The 19948-nt window shown below is 39.0% G+C and overlaps 3 protein-coding genes across 4 annotated transcripts; 1 reads left to right on the top strand and 2 right to left on the bottom strand.

Annotated features, from left to right (window-relative positions):
- Positions 1-357: 357 nt before the first annotated feature.
- On the bottom strand, positions 358-2163 carry LOC125480207. The gene has a single exon (XM_048590791.1). It carries the CDS (start codon positions 2161-2163, stop codon positions 358-360), a length of 1806 nt encoding a protein of 601 aa, XP_048446748.1.
- Positions 2164-4451: 2288 nt separating this feature from the next.
- Positions 4452-11349, bottom strand: LOC103940267 (TMV resistance protein N). The gene is made up of 5 exons (XM_048590790.1): positions 11133-11349; positions 8800-9454; positions 7262-8366; positions 6783-7103; positions 4452-6691 (listed from the first exon to the last, which is right to left on the bottom strand). The coding sequence occupies exons 1-5, from the start codon at positions 11347-11349 to the stop codon at positions 5051-5053; spliced, it is 3939 nt and encodes a 1312-aa protein (XP_048446747.1). The 3' UTR covers positions 4452-5050.
- A 2972-nt stretch (positions 11350-14321) lies between these two features.
- Positions 14322-17507, top strand: LOC103940265 (receptor-like serine/threonine-protein kinase At4g25390). 2 transcript variants are annotated; one of them, XM_009350356.3, is made up of 2 exons: positions 14322-16293; positions 17220-17507. In XM_009350356.3, exons 1-2 carry the CDS (start codon positions 14387-14389, stop codon positions 17230-17232), a joined length of 1920 nt encoding a protein of 639 aa, XP_009348631.2. In that variant the 5' UTR covers positions 14322-14386; the 3' UTR covers positions 17233-17507. The 2 variants fall into 2 exon arrangements, with proteins under 2 accessions (XP_009348631.2, XP_048446565.1); XM_048590608.1 differs by lacking the exon at positions 17220-17507 and adding an exon at positions 16599-17198.
- Positions 17508-19948: the final 2441 nt, after the last annotated feature.

The following is a 19948-nucleotide window of genomic DNA, read 5'->3' as shown; positions in this document are numbered from 1 at the left end:
GCAAATGGGAAGTTGCAATCGTTTGCTTTGAATACTTTGGCTGTTTAATTGGATTCGAGAAAGTCTCTTATAATGGTATCCAATGGCAGGAATAAAATGCTTAGAAATGTTGTCTCCTTTATTTTCTTATTTCAACTTTATATATTCAAAAGTTTTAGTTCTTATTTTAGCCAAGTTTGAATTACCCTCATGATGATCATGTTGTTTAGATTAATTTAGTGTTCATGGTAAGAAAAAATAGGGCTAATTTAGCTAGCATGGAAATAGAAAGAAGGAATAATGGTCGAACTACAAGAATCTTTCAGTTCATAAAAAACAAATACACATGTTACAATTTAAGTGAAATACTTCTAAAAATTAGCATGGAAATAGCAAGACTGAAGGATCTACACAAAGCTTTCGGTTCACAAAACAGATCTTGCTCAACATACCGCAACACCACTCTAGTTGGTCTGTTGTTACACTTGACATTTTCAAAACCCTAGAAACTAATTTCATGTCAACTTCAGAGAAGAAGTAAAGGTGATCATCTGTACCTTCCTCTTCTACATGCTTTCTGAATCTCTTGAGCATGCTGTTCCTACTCCTCAGTGTCTCTTTGAGCTTCATATTTTTCTTGTGAAGATCAGTTTGGACCTCAGCTAAAAGATTCAAATCCGTTTGTTGAAGGTGTTCTCGTCTTCTCTTTTGACTTGCATTAATCGCACTGCTAGCATATTTATCAGCTTGAATGAATTGCCACATTGTCGTAATTGATTCTTCCAGTTTCTCTACTAGATCATCACTCGAAATTATTTCTCCATCATCTCTACCTTTTCTTCTTGTTTTCCTTCTGTCTTTTAAATTGTCCCCTCGAACCACTGGAACTTGAAGAAGTATAGACATCTTGTATCGATTATTGACATAATTTTCAACCCTTGTCCGTTCTTCAGAACATTCACCCTCCACAAATCTTTGCAAGTACTCTTTAAACTTCTGAAATTCGCCCGCGACTTCATTATATGTAGCGGTTTTATATGGAGACTTCCACAGCTCCAAGGCCTTACCATACTGCCATTTAAGGAACTCCCACGAAAGGCACAACTGCCCCACATACACCACTTCTAACTCACTATGCAATTCTCTAAACTTGACCGAAATTGGGTCAAAAAAATCGGAATCTTTATTTGATTTGCATCTCAAAAGGTTCCATGAGCGAAAGGACTTGCTACTCGAAAACGACTTAGGTGGTTTCTTGGACTGCAATAAACGTAGTGCATTCAACTTCTGGTTATTCAAGATATCGAAATTTCGCATACGTACGCTGTAGCTCTTGTAGAATTCGTCAAACTCTCCGATTCTACCATGGAGTATTTCATCAACCTTCCTTGGCTTCAAATCATCCAAATTCAAGAACTCGTAATCTTCGGGAATAGTAGGTAGAGCATCAGTTCTGACTCTCTTGAACTCCATTTTTAACTGTTCTATCAATTCTTGGTGCTCCCACAAAGCTTCCAATGTGTATGAATCCACATAATCTCTGGCTGTCAGGTTATGGTTATGACAATTGGATTTTTCAGAATCTTCTAAATCTAAACCCTCCGTTGGCTTTTCTTCAGGATTGTGATGATCATTCTTCTGCAGCTCTTCGGTTTCTTGAACTTCTTCCTTCATATCTTCTCCCTCGTGCTCAAAACAATCAGTTTCGTACCCAACAGAATCGTAATCAGAATCTGAAGCCGAATCGTTTTCGTGACTCCCCAATTTCTCTCCACCCGAACGAGGCTTCTCTCCCGTGACCAATTTCATCTCACGGGACTCATCTTTCTCGCATTCACCATGTCCAAAATCCTGAGGAGTTTCTTCATAAGCTTCTTCAACATTAAAGCTTGCGGCTTTAGCTTCTTCCATGAAACAACTAACATTCTTTGCAGCTTTCATTTGGTTAAACTTATCAGCTTGGAACTCGTACTCTTCCGAGAGAGCCGAATCACCAATAACATTATTCCCTTCATTGATTCTACTCAATAATTCTTTAGTCTGGAACTCAAACTTGAACACGAAATTCGGTTTCGACACCTCTCCATCACCAAAATCATCAAACTTCGAATCATCACCATCAATCTTCAAAATCTCATTGATTTCTCCCGAAGGAGGAGGGCTAGAACAACGGGAATTGTTCATCGGAGAACTCTTGTCGTGACGAAAACTCACGAGGAAGATTTTGCTGAAGAATCTGAACAAAGTAACCATAAGTGAAGAGAAAAAAAGGGTCATCCTCGTTTGAAAAACCCAAACAGCAGCAGGAGCCATTAGATTTCTGATGACCCTGTTGTGAGTTAGATGGAATCGGATGAGGTGTTTGCTTCTGTTTTCCTAAGCACTCTGGGAGAGATGCATGCATTCCCCTTTGGGAATGGGAAAACAATGTCGTTTTATGCCTTTTCCTTCTTCGTTTTGGTACTTATTTTGAATTTACCAGTAAAAATCCTAGATTGAATGGGAAATGGGAAACTATATATTTGTGGAAAAATAAATGTTATTAATAAAATAAAATAAAAATAATTGACGTACTGACATTTTGACACGTGTACAACATTCTAAAAATCTTCGGCATCCACGGTGGGACCTCTCGGCAGCTTTGAAGCCTGGTGGGCGCCACTAAGTTCAAGCTCATCGTGTGCGGTTTTATCTTCTCCGTCGTCGTTTTAGTCGCCTCCAGCCACAACTCCGTCGTGGGTCCTTGCATGACGGCGATGGCCATTTGACGAAAAAAAAATATTCAACTTTTTGATTCGGAATTAAATTTGGAAATATGGGAAACATAATTAATAGGTGCTGATAAAACACATGGAAGCTCAGCTCTGGTCTGATGCAATTCATGTGGCGGGTCGGACGGCGAACCGCCGTCGGATTGTCTGAAATCCCATCTCGAAAAGATTGGATTTTCCAAGTCACAAGCAGCTAAAAAACCATAACTTTAAGTTTAGCATAAACCAAGAAGACAATTTGAACACTTGGTTTAAGCCAAATCAGGGACTTTCACCGAACGAAAGTATTCTCCGTCGACGATGATGTAAAAGTCCCGCGTCCCACATTGCATTTCGCTTTCGCTGTCTGGCAATCTGAGTGCAATGCCGTTGTCGGGTTTGTTCCTCAAATGCAATGCTTGATAAGGAAGCTAGAACTTTTGCCTTTATAGTATGCTTCTACCAAACGATCCATTCTTTCATAGGAAATACTTGGATTTGTATACTTACAATATGCTCTCATCGATTCGCGATCATGTCACCAGGACCAGGGAGAGGTATTCTACATGTGGAATATAGTTGTTGCCGATCTTTTGGGTTTGGTGGGATTCAATTGCTTGTGCGCTACGTTTTTGAACTTTCGATTTTCTATGCTTGTGCAGAAACTATTAAGATATCGCAATGTCATTGCTCGTTCCTAATGCCACCGTTGCTCCTCCAATTTGGGTCAAGGTACTTTGCATGTCCTTATCTTAACATGTATTTATCTGAAAATTACAGTGGATAAGCCCGCTGAATTTGTGTAAATGTCGAAAAGACTACACTAGTCTAGATTAGGTAGATGTAAAAATTTGCTTTTTGGCGTAAGTGGGGTTTTCAATTGCTTGTCATATGCATCATCAGCGCACTCCGCATTCATCAGTAGCTTAGGTAGATGTAAAAATTTTAAGCACCTTTTCCTGTGAAGGAAATCAAATTACCATAGAGAAACGAAGTCTTTCTCGCTGGGTGAAACCATGGTATTCAATACAACGAACGAGATCTGCTAGCAGCCTTTTAAGTTTTACAGAGCATTGCATAGTTGACATCCATCTCGCCTTAACAAATACAACTGAAAACTGACAACTCAAAGTGTTAAAATTTCTCAATCTGGGGACAGATTACTTGGTACATGTTGTGTTGTGATTGCTTCCCTATACGATTTTTTGCCAATCTCTGTGCACCATCGATAGTGATGCCAGTTTTAGTTGTATGCTCACATAAAATCTGCCACTCAGATGTCAAGATTTTAAATCCCTTGATGTTACCAACCCAACTTATTCCGTACGGTGTTTTGGCAGTCTTCATGCCAAGAATTATTCGACAAGTATGATTATTTCTTTTGTTCGAAAAAATTGATCTTGAAGTCTGGCACACATGCTTTTTCAGGGAAGATGTATGAGATTGGATCTTCTGGAATTAGCAGTCTAAAAGGGCACAGCAAGAGGAGGAATAATTAAGTGCCTCAACGATTTCATCTCTCTCTCCGAAAGATTGCCCCTTGTTCCAACTAATGCTAAAGCTGTAGACGCTAGAATTGAACGGTTCTGGTGGTTTCAGGTTAGATTTATATATTTCTAGTATCTGTATTATATGCTGCTTGGAGAAGGACGTTTTCGCTGATAGAAAGTTAGGAACATGATTATACTCCCGAACCAGAATCCAGATTTGTTTACTGACCAGTTTCCAGAAAGAACACAAATTGATAAAATTATAGTTAACTCAACAGACAAATAATACAAGTCATAATCAGTTGAACAGGTGCCAACTTCGTAATACATACCATATCAAAAAGAAAGAAAAAAACTTTTCAATACATACAAATAAGTAAATACTGACCACATACAGCACATAACTAAATAGAAGAGCTGTCAGAATACAGAAACCAACTCAAAACTCGAAAGAGTCGCAAACTCCACAAAAGAAAATCACCATTTCTTCCTCCTCCCATGTCCCAAGTCTTACCATTATATCAGTGATGATGCGCCAAATACCTTAATCCCCTTTAACCTGTGACCCACAGATGCAACCCCATATCCTGCTTCCTCTCCTGGAGGCTGCCACGGCCTTCTCCTCATTGTCCTCGTTCTCTTCTTCATGTCTCGATGTATCCTAGATCACTCAAAATTGCCTCATCAGCCACCAACACATTCTCATCGTAGCTTGAGTCCATATCAAGCAAGGGTGCACTTTTTGGTCCATGATTGTTATCTTGATGTATAGCATTTTCCTCTAGGAACTCCAAATCCTCATCAGACTCCAAATCTTGCAACATTCTCTCTCTATAGGCTTGACTCCTCACGATTCATCAGAATTTCTGAATCATCGACCCAGGTGAGAAAGGATTCCTCATCAGCCATCGCCTCTTTTTGCTCATAGTTTGAGCCCATAATATCAATCAAAGGTGCAGTGCTTCGAAACTGAGCCAAATCCCCCAAAGTGCTAAAAAACCCCTGTTTTGGGAGGTAATAGCCTGTTGGTCCATGATTGTTATCTTTACGTATACCAGCTCCCCTTATGTCAAGGCGCTTCAAATACCACAAGTCCTTAGGCAACTTAGAAAGTTTTGAGCACCCGTTGAGAGTCAGCCATTCGAGACTTGCCAAATTACAGATATTGTCCGGAAGAGAGACAAGGCTTGTGCAGTTTTTCAAATTTAATGACACAAGCCCCTGAAGCCGTTCAATTGATGGGGGAAGCTCTCTGATAGATGTTTCATCCAAATCAAGGCTGGCCAATCGTTCCATGTTTTCCAAAAGGTCTGGAAACACCTCAAACTTTGTACAACCAGACAGAGAAAGATAGTTTAGGGACTTGAGTTGGCAAATGCTGCTTGTAAGGCGCTTGAAGTCTTTGCTATACCGCAACGTCAAGGTAACAAGCCCCCTAAGAGTATACACAAACAAGGGCAATTCTATAACTTTAATCCCTTCTAAATGAAACCTTGATGGATTCTTCTTATCTTTAATTGCAGTCCAATCCAAGTGAAGCTCTGATAGGTTCTTCATAACTTCAAAATTTTCTGAAAACTGCTCCAGATTTGAGCAGCCAGATAGCTTAAGTGTTTGGAGAGATCTTATATGAAAGTTGCTTGGAAGAACCCTAAGTTCTCTACAGTCCTTCAGGTTCAAAGTAACAAGCCTTGTTAGATTGTTGATGGACGAGGGTAGCTCTTTAATTGCAGTCCCATCTAAATATAGCTCCAATAGGTTCTCCATAACTTCAGGAATTTCTGGAAACTTTTCCAGATTTTTGCATCCCGAAAGATTAAGGATTCGAAGAGATCTCATATGAATGCTGATTGGAAGACTATGAAGTTTTGTGCACTGTTCTAGACTCAAACTCTCAAGGTTTTCAAGAGACCAAATCGACGGGCAAAGCTCTCTAACAGATGTCTCATCCAAGCGAAGCTCTCTTAATCCTTCCATATTTCCTACATTTTCCGGAAAGGTCTCAAGCTTTGAACAACCAGAAAGATTAAGAAATTTAAGGGACTTGAGTTGAACGATGCTGTTTGGAAGAATCTTGAGTTCTCTGCAATATTCAAGATTCAAAGTAAGAAGCCCCGCAAGATTGTTAATTGATCGAGGCAGTTCTTTTATGCTAGTCCCTCGCAAATAAAGTCCCGAAAGCTTCTCCATAACTTCTGAAATCTCAGGGAATATGTTAATGTCTCGGCAAAAAGAAAGATTCAAGGTTTCAAGCGATTTCATATGATTGATGCTTGAAATGGCCTTGAGCTTGACACACCAACTTAGATCCAAGAGAACAAGTTTTTCAAGGGCAGAAATGGATGGGTGAACCTCAGATAAACAACTGCAACCCTCAAAAATTAGTTTCTCAAGATTCTTCGCCTTGGTGAAGTCAGGAGTTTCCTTAAGTTGAGAGCCTTTTAAATTGACAACTTTCAACTTTGCTAAAGACTGTCAAAACACATCCAGGAAAACATGTGTTACATAATATCTAAGGACTAAACCAATTTTAATGAAACATATATGTAAATGATGATTATACCTTAGTTCCTTCCCAAAGATGTTGAAGACGACTATATTGCATGTCAAGGTCAACAAGATTTTCCGGGTTAAACTTGGACGACAAAGTTTTGAAGGGGCAATTGGGCCAGAAGAGACAACTTAACTTTCCAGAAAGACACTTTAACTCTTCACATTCTCTTTGATCATAGTCGAATGACTTGTGACCTCCATATTTTCGTATATAGTGTGAGTGGACTCTAAGGAGTCTTAGTTCCGTCATTTTAGCAAAAGCTGCATCTAATTGTAACACTTCGTTTGAGTGCGGCCAATGCACAATAATGCTTTCAACTGCTTCTGAAGCCTGTATAACCAAAATGTTCACATTGAGCGAGTACAAACTTATTTAAGATTATAAAGCTAATGCATGTTTCTCACGATTCGGAGTTTGGTCAAATTTGAAGCTACATACTAATGACTGCTACATAAGAAAAAAAATCTTGAATATAATGCATATCTCACCGTATTTTGAGTTAACACATGATGAACGTCTTCATAGCTCCACAACCTACTACGCCTCCCTGGTTCTTCTATGGATTCCTGACGTACGATTTCGTAACCCATTTCCTCTAGTAAATCATGCATCTCGATTATACCGTCGGATGAGATAGTTACAAGAGCTCTACCAACTAGAACGTCTAGTCCAGTATGGGGATGGAAGCCACAACCCTCCATAATCCTTATTGCATAGTCTTTCTTCATTTGTTTAAAGAAACATGCAATATCAAGAAATATTTTCTTCTGTAAACGATCTAGTCCATCAAAGCTTGTTCGAAGGACTTTTTGAATTCCCAGGTGCGGGTTTGTCGCTATCTTCTCTAACTCGTCTTTCCACACTAGTACACTTTTGTTATCGAGAAAAGCTCCCAAGACTTTAAGTGCTAAGGGCAGACCTTGAGCATACTTTATGAAATGACTTGACATATCACTGTATTCTCCTGTGGGTTGCTTTGTACTGAAAGCATACTGCATAAACAGTTCAAGAGCATCATCGTCATTTAACAACTCTGGCTTATAAATCTGATCACCAAATCTACTTAGTGACTGTTTATCTCTAGTTGTTATAATGATTCGACTTCCGCCACCAAATGGAGGTTGTCGTCCAATTAAAGCTTCAATTTGGAATGGATTCTCCACATTATCAAGAACAAGGAAAACCTTTTTCTTACCAACTCTTTCCACCATCTTATGAAAACCATTTCTCAAAATCTCTGAACTCCCCACCTTAGCATTCGTGATGCTAGACAGAATTTCCGCCTGCATATCTAATGGTGCTTCACCTGCATCAATCGTTGGGAAACGTCCCTTTACATTTTCAAGAAAGCAACGACCTTCGAAATGATGATTGATTTTGTCATAGATAGCTCTGGCGATAGTGGTTTTGCCTATACCACCCATACCCCATATTCCAACAAAGCGAACATCATCCACCTCATGACATAATAGTGAATCCATTTTCTGTAAGCGGGAATCCATTCCAACCAAACCGTTCTTTTCACTTGATGAGTTGTTGATCAATTTATCAAAAATATCATCTACAATCAACTCAATAAGCTTGGCATCATACCTGCAAATTTTGAAAAACATGCAGTAAGTAAAACGTGCTCTGTCCTCATCTTGAAAGAAGTAGAAAATATACAAACGATGTCGTCCCACGTGAAAAGTAAATTAAAAACAATTGAATTCTTCATCGCGAGATCTATATCAGTGGCTCCAAAGATTACAAATCAACCTTTCGTTTGCGAGATTGAGAGGGTCATCAACGTGGCCATCCTAACACCTAGGAAGTCTTTTGGTTCTAGTTGTATTAACATTAATAACAAATTTAACATTAACATTTCAACAATATATGTATGAATAATCAAAAATTACAAAGAAAATTAGAATTATAGTCTATAAACGAAATAAGAATTTTCTTCAAAATTAAGAAGACCAAAACATGAAATTAGCTAAATTTCTAAACTAGTAAGTTAATAAGATTATGAAGGGGTGAGAGTTACTGGTAATTTCGTGAATCCCAGCCTGATAAATTGGGAGCTCTTTGTAGAGCGGACCTCCAGTGCTGAACCTCTTCCATGTCAGCGTTAGGATCATGTTCGTGCTTAGAAAAAGCTTCCCCAAAACTTCCCTCGAGTTTACGAACATGAGAAGGATCTACTTCATAGAAAACGGGGATCACAATCTGCTGCTTCTGATCCATGCAATGCAGGATCTGGACGAGTTCTTTCAAGCACCATGTGGAAGAAGCGTAGTTTTGAGAAAAAACAACAATCGAAAGCCTTGACTCGCTAATAGCTTTCAGTAGCTGCGAAAGGTCGTTGCCTGTTCTGAGCTCTTCAGCGTCAACGAAGGTGTTGACTGAGTTGTGAACTAGAGCTTTGTACAGATGGCCGATGAAGGTCTTCCGAGTGTCTTCGCCTCTAAAATTGAGGAAGACATCATATTTCCAATCGAGAACAGATGAAGAAGAACGAAGAATCAGCCATTGAGAAGAACAAGATCGACTTTCAAAATGACGTTGGATTAGATGGATGCTCAACGACTGAACTCCTTCACGGTTCTCTCTGGAAAATGATCCGAAAGGAAGAGTTGCCTCGGTGAAGGAGAGCATCTCAGGAGGGCATCTTTTCCATAAAGAGACGGTCACTGCCAAGTCTACAATTCAAAGAAAAAAGGTAAAGCTGTAACTTTAGTTTAACTATAAATAAAAAGAAGTGAATAATATAATATGATTTTTGTGTAAACTGTGGCGAATAGTACATGAGTTTTTCGTTAAAACTTCCAAGAAATAAGATTGAGCAAGTGCCCTTTACTACACTGTAGTGGAAAATGTTAAGTTCTTACATGACGGCGTGAGTTTGAACTCTATTGGTGATTGATCTAATATATAATCTAATAAAATCTATCGTTTTACAAAAAAAATAAATAAATAAAATAACATTGATATTTTGCAATAACTTGCAAGTTGCAACCACATGTAACAACCCTTAATGAGCTGTCTCATAAATCTTAATTATACATTTACCTCCACATTATTATTAAGTTTACTATTTGGGACTTTAAATTTACAGGGAGCCTGATAATTTCATGCCAAGTTTAAGTGCATGGTTCTGGTAGATGACTGAGGTAACTAGATTACTATTTTCGGTATATGTATAAACTGTTGGGACAAGGACGTTATCGCTATTCGCTGAGAGGGGACATGACGGTGCTCTGGAACTAGAATCCAGATTGTTTTTTTAACCATGATCGCTTTAAAATTCAAAAGCATTGTTTGTTGTAACTTAAGGGTCAGCTTTGGCTGAAGTCCACCTACCAATACAAAACAAAGAAATAAGTTACATCGATATATTATATTAATCAAAGATAATGTGAAGGGAGCATCTAATCATGTGGCTAGGCTAGTTGTTGATCAAAATATTAGAAAGCAATCTTGTCTCATAAATCTTATTTACCTTTACATTATATTTAGACGAAGAAATTTAATTTTACTAAGGAACTTTAAAATAACAGAAATTGAAATGACGAAATTTTATTTTCTAGAATTTGTGAATCTTCTTGTTTGGTTAACATAAAGAATAATAGAATTGAATACGGAATTTGTTATTTTTAAACCTTTAATCATATAAATTGAGAAATAATATCTATTTACATGGAATTTAAATTTGGGAATTGAAGGTCCCAAATTCCAAGTTTTTTTTCCACACGGAAATTCTAAATTTTTATGTTTATAAATCCAAACAAGGGAATTGGTGCATGTCAATTTACAAATTCTAAATTTATTTCCCTCATCCAAACATAATGTTATGTTTACGGGCTGTAATGAGTATAGTTGTCAAGTAGTTAGGTAGCCCTAAAGAGTTGATGGTTTAGCGAGGAGAAGGAATCAAGGAAACGAGGAAAGAATTTGACTTGAGTGTAGCTTATAATATTGAATATTTTCACGGAAGTTCTAATGCAATTGATCAAAAAAATATCATAGCTGCACATTTTAATAAATATGAAATGGTTTGACAGATCAATGCATTCTTTTGTGGATTGCATTGTACTCAAAGCATACTGCATAAACAATTCAAGAGCATCATCTTCATTTAACAACTTAGGCTTCTATATCTGTTCACCAAAACTACTTAGCGACTGTTTGTCTCTAGTTGTTATAATGTTCGACTTCCGCCACTAAATGAAGGTTGCTTTCCAACTAAGGGTTCAATTTGGGATGAATTCTCCACACTATCATGGGCAATTTAAACTTTTTTCGTACCAACTCTTTCCATCATCTTCTGGAAACCATTTCTTTAAATCTCTGAACTCCCCACCTTCGTAGTTGTGATACGAGATAGAATTTCTGCCTGCATGTCTAGTGATGCTTCACCAGCATCAGTTGACGGAAAATGTCCTTTGACATTTTCAAGAAAGTAACGACCTTCGAAGTGATGATGATTAATTTTGTCATACATAGCTCTGGTGATGGTGGTTTTGCCTATACCGGGCATACCCCATATTCCGACAAAGCGAACGCCACCCGCCTCAGGACATAATAGTGAATCCATTTTCTGTAAGCGGATACATTCCAATCAAGCCATTATTTTCACTTGATGAGATGTTTATCAATTTCTTAGAAATATCTTGTACAATGTTCTCAATAAGCTTGGCATCATCCCTATGAAATTTCAAAAGGAGTATAAAAAAGGAGTCAGAGCAAGCCATAATGTCCTACGGCCGCTAGCAAAATATGTATTGACACACTGATCACACTGAGCTAAAACTTAATTTTGTTCTTCAAATCAAGCTAGAATTTACTTTAACCTGCATACAAATTTCTGCATATTTGTCAATTTTTATGTTTGTGACTATTGTATTAATCAGTTGCTCTTAACTTTTCACAGATGGCATAGATCTAGGCGGATTACATCATTTATATGTTTTACTAGCATCATAGATATGTATCGACAGTATAAACAATTAATTTTAGCTAAATTAAAAGCCTAAAACTAATTAATTAGATTATAAAGAAGTGAGAGTTACTTGTAATCTCGCGAATCCCAGCCAGATAGATTGGCTGCCCTAGTTAGAGCGAACCTCCAGTGCCGCACCTCTTCCATGCTGGCGTTAGAATCCCGCTCATGTTCAGAAAAAGTTTCTGCAAAACTTTCCTCAAGTTTACGAACCTGACTTGGATTAACTTGGTAAAAAACGGGCACCATAATCTGCTCCTGTGTATCCATGAATTCCAGGATTTGGACAGGTTCTTTCAAGCACCATGTGGAAGAAGCGTAGTTTTGAGAAAAAACTACAATCGAAAGCCTTGAGCCCTTAATAGCTAGACAGCAGCTGCGAAAGGTTGTTGCCTTTTCGTAGCTCTTCATCATCGATGAAGGTGTTGATTGAATGCTGAACCAGAGCTTTGTATAGATGGCTGATAAAGATCTTACGAGTGTCCTCGCCTCTAAAATTAAGGAAGACATCATATTTCCAACAGCGGGCAGGGCCAGACGAAGAAGAAGAAGGATAAGCCATTAGCAAGCACAAGATTGAGTGCAGCTGGTGAAAGATGATCGGCTAGCCTACTAGTGGCAATGCGAAGCACAAAATTGATTTATATCTCATGTTTCATCCCTGGAACCATCAACTCTAAGTTTCTAACAAGGAATTGATTCCCTTGGAATCATCGTCTGCAATGTGTCATCTTGTTCGGCTTTTGTCTCTTCGTTTTTATATTTTTATTTTTTTTTTGCCCTAGGCCTTTAGCAAGCATAATGTCAAGGTGTCGATTATCTGATAAACTGGCACCCGGGAAGTCGATGAATCAAAATTTTTATTTTCTTTTGTAAAATTGGTTTATTATTCACTGTGGTGTGTTGGCATACGTATGCTTTGGAGTTGGAGGCCCAAAAACTTAGCAGATTCTGTTGTTTGGAAATGTGTAAGGTCCATTGATGATGAGTCCGAGAAGGGCTCATGAGCATTGGCCTCTGATTTTCCGTCCATGGGCATCAAGTGGCAATGTGAGAATGGTGAGTAAAAATATTTTCAACTTGCAAATTGTTATTTAGTTTCTTTAGCAAGGTCGAGTCCATTAACATAAAAAAAGAGTTTTTTAAGAGTTTGAATAACAATTCTAAGTAATCAAATAAACCGTGTCACATTCCAACTAGCTTCTTTCGGGTTAAGAAATGATGGAAAACCAATAGTTTGTCATCCGTTATCTTTTAAAATAAATAAATAAAAATAAACCATGCAACATACGTTAGAATTATGTAAGAGTCGTGTAAGAAACAATTATTAGTGTAAATTAATGTGGTGGAGTAGTTGGGAACTTGGAGGATCATTTAGATAAAACTTGTTTTTTGGAGGGGGTGGGTGAGATTTTGGGCAATTTCAATGGGTTTGTAATCTGCTCAAGGTACGCAAGTCAATCACACAAGCAAGCTTATGTAATCTAAATTAAGTTAAAACGAGCTATGCCTAAATGTCAATTCATCACAAAGTAATCGTAAATGGACAAAACTTAGTTACTCACGGAAGAATACTTAATCTACCGACCATCATGCGTGACCCAATAAAAATTTAACACATGTAATATGAGATCATCACCATTCACCAAACACCATCCTGTCTTGCTGACCAAACATCCACCCCTCCATTTGAACCTATAACCAATCACCATCCTTCTTCCCCTCCTTCCAAACAGCATAGCAGATTCTGTCGACCCCATTGACTCAACTCCATCACAACCTCTAATCTGACCACAAATTACTTAATCATCCAAACTAAAATCGACTTGTTGTCGTCGAAGAGAAGGACTGGCTTCTCCAATTACAACTATTTTGATATATAGCATCAACATATAAGTGAGAAACAATGAGGATGAAATTAACTACCTCCATAACTTTAGTTCATGAATTTTTAAGCATGAAATCATGCATTTAATTGTCGCATTTATATACTTTTTAGTACTTTCCATTGTTTTTGTAAATATTTACTCAACGAAACAAGATGTGGTTCAATTTTTTCAGAAACATTGTTCTTGGTTTCTACGCGTTATTTGACTACCATCGTTATAAGTAAGTAAACATGTCAAAATTTTATTTAGCTGAAAATTTAGTTTACAAATAGTAAGAAAAATACTATTGTTCATAGGAAAGGAGAAATTCAACATCATTATTTACGCATTCACATCTCAATATTATTTTTTATTGTAAAATTAAATAAAATAAAAAAGATCAACGAACAAAAAAAATATACCATTTATTAAAAAGAAAACATGTTTAAAACCAATACAAAGTGGAAGGCAAAATAACTCAACAGCGCCCGGGCGCCAACTGCGCTGGAAAGGAAAAAGTAAAATGTGACAAGGGACGAGTAAAAGGAAAAGTCAAATAAATAAAATCCTCCCGCACCAAAACGGAAAGACATAAAAATTGCAGTGACATTAAACACGGCAGAAAATACAGACACGAACAGCTGAACAACTCAAAGCACTTTCATTTTCTTCTCCCTTCCAACTCTCGCTGTCGCAATTCGCAGAGTGATCTCTTCAACGAACTCTAAAGTCTCCACCTTTATGTCGTTTTGGTAGTACCCACGATGCACCAATTCCTTCAATCCCCATCGCAATCGCCCGCAGCTTCTCCTCAGCCCCAACCCCGGGTCAGCAGCCGCCTCCCCAACCCTATCGCCGCCGCCTCCGCCACCACCGCCTTCTCTCTCCTCCTCTTCCTCGTAGTCTGCTTCCGAAAAATCACCCGGAAGCGGACCACCCCGGAATCCGACTCCAAGCCCCCCCACCGCTTCTCCTACTCCGTGCTCCGCCGCGCGACCGACTCCTTCTCCCCCACCCGCCGCCTTGGCCAAGGCGGCTCAGGTTCCGTGTTTTTCGGCACCATCCCACACACCCGACAAGATGTCGCCGTCAAGCTCATGGACTCCGGCTCGCTACAGAGCGAGCGCGAGTTCCAGAACGAGCTCTTTTTAGCCTCTGAGCTCGATTCTTCGCTCGTCGTCTCGGTCCTCGGATTTTCCTCCGACCCGAAACGGCGGCGTATGGTGCTGGTGTACGAGTTTATGAGCAACGGGAATTTGCAGGACGCGCTGCTGAAGAGAAAGTGCCCTGAATTGATGGAGTGGAGAAAAAGGTTTTCGATTGCCGTTGATGTAGCGAAAGGGCTCAGATATCTTCATGGGTTGGACCCGCCGTTAATTCACGGCGATGTGAAGCCCAGTAATGTGCTGCTGGACGGCGACTTCGCCGCCAAGATCGCCGATTTCGGGCTCGCTAGGCTGAAATCGGAGGATCAGGTTGTGATTGAGATTGATGACGTGCCGAAGGAGGAGCTTGAGAGCAATGGCGGGTGCGACTATGGGTCGGTGGTGGAGGAAACTGAGAGTGTGACCACCGCTGGGTTTGATGATTTGAACGTGGCTGTTGATCAGTCGCCGGAGGATTTAGCGAAGGGTCCTGTTTCCGTTTCGCCGGAGACTTCGGTGACACCACCGTCCCCGGTGTCTCCAGGGGGGACTTTGGAGGAGGGAGGGAAACAGAGGGTAAATAAGGATTGGTGGTGGAGGCAGGACAGTGGAGTGAAGGACTATGTGATGGAGTGGATTGGGAATGAGATTGGGACTGATAGGCCGGTTGGAACTACTGCCTCCTGTTCGAGTAGCGAAACGGTTGGGAAAGTTAAGAAGAAGAGGAAGAACAAGAGGAGATTGGAATGGTGGGTGTCGATGGACGAGGACAAGAATGTGAAGAAATCAAATAAGGAGAGGAAAAGGCCTGCCAGGGAATGGTGGAAGGAGGAGTACTGTGATGAGCTTGCTAAGAAGAAGAAAAAGAAGGACAAGAAGCAACCGAAAGAAATGAGCTTTGACGACAATGATGACAACTGGTGGTCACGCGATGAGGAATTGTACGCGGAGAGTAAGAAGAAGATCAAGAAGAGGAGTAGGAGCAAGAGTTGGGGGAGTGTGAGTAGTATTGATTGGTGGTTGGACGGAATGCGGCGTAATGGTAGCCATGATTCCGGGGAGATTCCAAAGAGTGGGGCCATGAGTAGTACTCCGAGCATGAGAGGGACAGTGTGTTATGTTGCCCCTGAATACGGTGATGGTGGTGATCCGTCTGAGAAGTGGGATGTTTATAGTTTTGGGATTTTTTTATTGGTTCTTATAGCCGGAAGGCGCCCACTTGAGGTCACAAATTCGCCTATGTCCGAATTCCAAAGGGCGAATTTGTTATCGTGGGCGCGCCATCTTGCCCGCTCAGGGAAGCTCGTTGATCTCGTTGATAAGTCCATTCAATCTCTGGATCAAGAACAAGCAGTCCTTTGCATTACCGTGGCATTGGTTTGCTTGCAAAAAGTGCCTTCTCGCCGCCCCTCGATGAAGGAGGTTGTGGGGATGCTTACCGGTGAGTTGGAGCCACCCAAACTACCGCGTGAATTATCCACTTCAGCTAAGTCACGCTTCCCATTTAAGTCTCAGGCGAATGTCCGGTGAGTTTCTAATGTATGATTTTGTGTCTTTTTCGTTAAGATTAATGATATACTGCTATAGATCATTGCTTCGTCATTCTTTGTGGATGATTTGTGTATCGAAAGAAAGGAAAAGGAACAGTTTTTACTTGTATGAACTTATGATTTCATCAATGAATTTGAATTATCGGAATTTCTTTATTTTGCTCATGTCCTTACTGGTAGGCCTACAAATCAAACTGTTTTCGATTTCGTATGTAATCATAGTTTGGTGTAAAGATGGAAACACTGTCACTTTGTCACATTCCTCTTGCACTGACTTTCAGGAATTTCGAGTTTACTTTCTCGGAGGCCGGCCCCGTGCTTTTAACAACGAGGCCAGCCCTACTCATTTGAATAGGTTTCCTAGAAATTGAACTACTACCTGCTTAGTGAAATTCGATTAGTTGACCCCTCCCCCCTTAAAGAAAAGGAAAGGGAAAACGAAGAAGAAAGCAACTTGCTTTTTATCATCATTTGAAATTTTGGCCAGGGTAGTTGTGGTTCCTGTCTCCAGCTTTTTGGAGGTTGGCTATACCTTTTGCATATATTCCATTTTTCACCTTGGTAGTTGGTAATGATTGGGAGGGAAAAATTTCAGATAAACCCGGGTATTGGAAAAACCGAAAAAGGCCAATACAAATGCAAACGTGGACGGAGAATGGATGTAACTTGTCCCGTGACGATGCTTGGCCCTGTTTCTAAGATGGTTAGTAAGTAGGTTTTTTTTTCCTGCACAGCTTCATCGGTTGTGCAGAAAAAGGCACGACACTCGGTGCAATTTTCTTAGACATGCTATAGTTTAGAGATTTGGCATGTCTATTACTGAGAAATTGGGTAAACATTTTGTTGTCTCTATGTTTCAAGATCATGTCCTCCACAAGTGATTTCTTTCTTTCGGTGCCAAGGTATGCTTGCTGATGGTGATTCTTTTAGCTTGAACTTACAAATCAAAGATTCTGCTTATAACTTCACCCCGTAGCTGGTTCGTTGCGAATACAGATATACAGGTCAACTGACTCAACTCAACCTTTGCCAGCTTGAAGCCTAGAATTTGATATTTTAACGTATGAAGACTTTACGGTGAAGTTCTGTCTACTAAAAACAATTTATTACAGGTAGAGCTTGTTACAAGCAGAAGTGATATGTATAGCCTATGAATCATTTGTGCTACTAATTATTTGTTCACTTGCCCATCTTATGATTGAGCTTTGTCACCATGCGCACATGATGCTTGCAGTTGCAGACAACTCCTTGTAGAATAGTTTAGTATACTTCCCATGGCCTTTATACAGATCATTGATAACATTTCACATGCATACAGAGAAAGATGGCTTTTTAGCCAAAATGGTCATCGAGATTGACATAACTCCTCACTTTGGTCCCTTGAGATTGAAAATCGATAGAAGTGGTCCTTGAGTTTGTTCACTATCAATTATTTTGATCATTCCGTAAAAATTGAGGGTATTTTTGTCAAATCAACCCTTCCACTTGCTTTTCCATTTAACGGAGATTTTTCAAGGAATGACCAAAATGATTGACGGTCGACAAACTTAGGGACTAAAGTGAGGAGTTATGTCAATCTCAAGGACCATTTTGACTAAAAACCCGACAAAGATTGACGCTTACATTTTAAAGAAAATGTAGTTAACTTAATATTGTGTTGCTTAATAAGAATTGTTCAAGCATTTCATCTGAATTGTATATGCTCCTATTTGCAATTTTTCAAGTAAGCTCGGTGGCTTTTGATCTGTGGTCAAGTAGCTAGCTAAAATAAGAGAAAAGGATATGAAATATGTGGGGAAGGGGTTTAGAGTTGAGCAGGTTTGGAGGGTTCTCTCCGTCTTCCGACCATGAGCAGGTTTCCGACTACGCTATCATCTCGAATGTCTCATGTATCGAGTATCGACAGATCTGAGGTGCTTTGTGAAGCTAATAACATGGATCTGCAAAGTGGGATTCTATCTTTGATAAATGTTAGCCAAGGGAGCTCTCTGAGAGGCCATGGATGGACTTGCTGATGACTCACAGCGAAGAACCGATGTAATTGATGGCAGGGAAAGAAACTGGAAGCAATGAACATTTCTGTCATTTGAACATGTTTTATTGATGGCAGGGAAACCAATTCAGACAATTCTGTAATTTTTTGTGTGTTTCAAATATCAATATAATGAGAAATATAATTTTTTTTCCTTCAGTGTTTTATATATCTTGTGTTATTGGATTTGTTTTAATTATAAATAGCCAAAATTCAACCCCTTAATAAAAATATATATATATATATATATATATTAATTTTTAAATGAACGATATTATCTAAACTAAGGGGTAGGACAGTGAGAGAGTGAATGGGGTTGGGTTGGTAGGTTAAGTCTTATAATGGTTAGCAATAATATGGTTTATATTCGGCTTTAGTGGGAGTCGAACTTAAAAACTCTTACTTATAAGTGATAGGAATACTATTAGACCGTAGTAGTAAGCGGCGACAATCGAATATATTTAAGTGGGTTTTTTTGTTATATTTGAGTAATTATATTGTCACTTTTGAAATTAGGGTATAAGTATATGATTAGAACTCCTAGAGAGAGGAGAGAACATGGAGTAATGTTAATCGGGTCTTCAATTTCCTGGGTTGGTTTGCAATTTGGGTTTCTTTTACCCGTTTGTAACTTCAATTAAACTCTTCATCTTGTCCGTCCATTTTAATCTAACGGTTTTTATTCAATGTGTATGTAAAATGTGGTTATATGCATTAGAGACAAATTGCTAAATGGCAGCCTATGGAAGTCCATGGAGTGGACCCAAACTTGGCAATGCAAACAGGGGCTTATGGGCCCAATGGCATGTTGATTTTGTAGTTGGTAGTTATGGGCCCTTAAGTTGGCTTTCTGGAAAGTCGCAAACCAGGTGTTGATTAAACGACCTTTCTTCGAAAGTGATTTTCACACCCTATTTTTTTCTTCTGCACATTTTTTTTTTTTTGTTTTCTTAATTTGATTTTTTTTAATCAAAATTCAAAGGCTGAAAAATGAAAGGGGTACGCAAATCAATTCCTAACTTGTAAAAATTACATCAAAATAACTTTGTACTATTATATAATCATGAATGGAATCGAGATAAGCATGTTAAGAGTTGGATTAGGTGAAAAAATGGCAGTGTGATAATTATTTTGGGGTTTGTACTTATAAAGAAAATAATGGTTTGAAGAGTCTGGAAACTCTATATTTTTAGACTTTTAAGGGCTTATGCATACGAGTGTTCAACCAACTTGGGGATCTATATGCTAAAACAATCGAGCCCTTGCACATATACATAGATGGAGGGAGCTAAGGCCCACCGGAGCAGCTGCCGCCACTGCAGTTTAGTGGGGGAAAAAATTATGATGATTTTAGAAGGTGCAAGGAACGTATTGGTAATATTATTCATGCTTCTTTTAGTGATGAAAAAGACATGTAACTTGAATTTACCATAATTTCAGTAGTTTAAATAATTTCAGTTTGAATTCCCATCATTGTAATTCCTACAAATTTTGGTTTAATGAAGTTCGCGAAAAAAGAAAAGGCAATGAAATGATTTACACGCATGCCCTTGAAGTCGGCTGGACAGCAACAGTAGCTAAATTGATGTCTTAGGTTAG

Source organism: the organism of the source record quoted next, unplaced genomic scaffold (assembly GCF_019419815.1).
Source record: "Pyrus x bretschneideri cultivar Hongxiangsu unplaced genomic scaffold, Pyrus_bretschneideri_v1 Contig32, whole genome shotgun sequence".
In the NCBI taxonomy this organism is placed as follows: Eukaryota; Viridiplantae; Streptophyta; class Magnoliopsida; order Rosales; family Rosaceae; genus Pyrus; species Pyrus x bretschneideri.
This window is presented reverse-complemented; position numbering and strand designations above follow the sequence as displayed.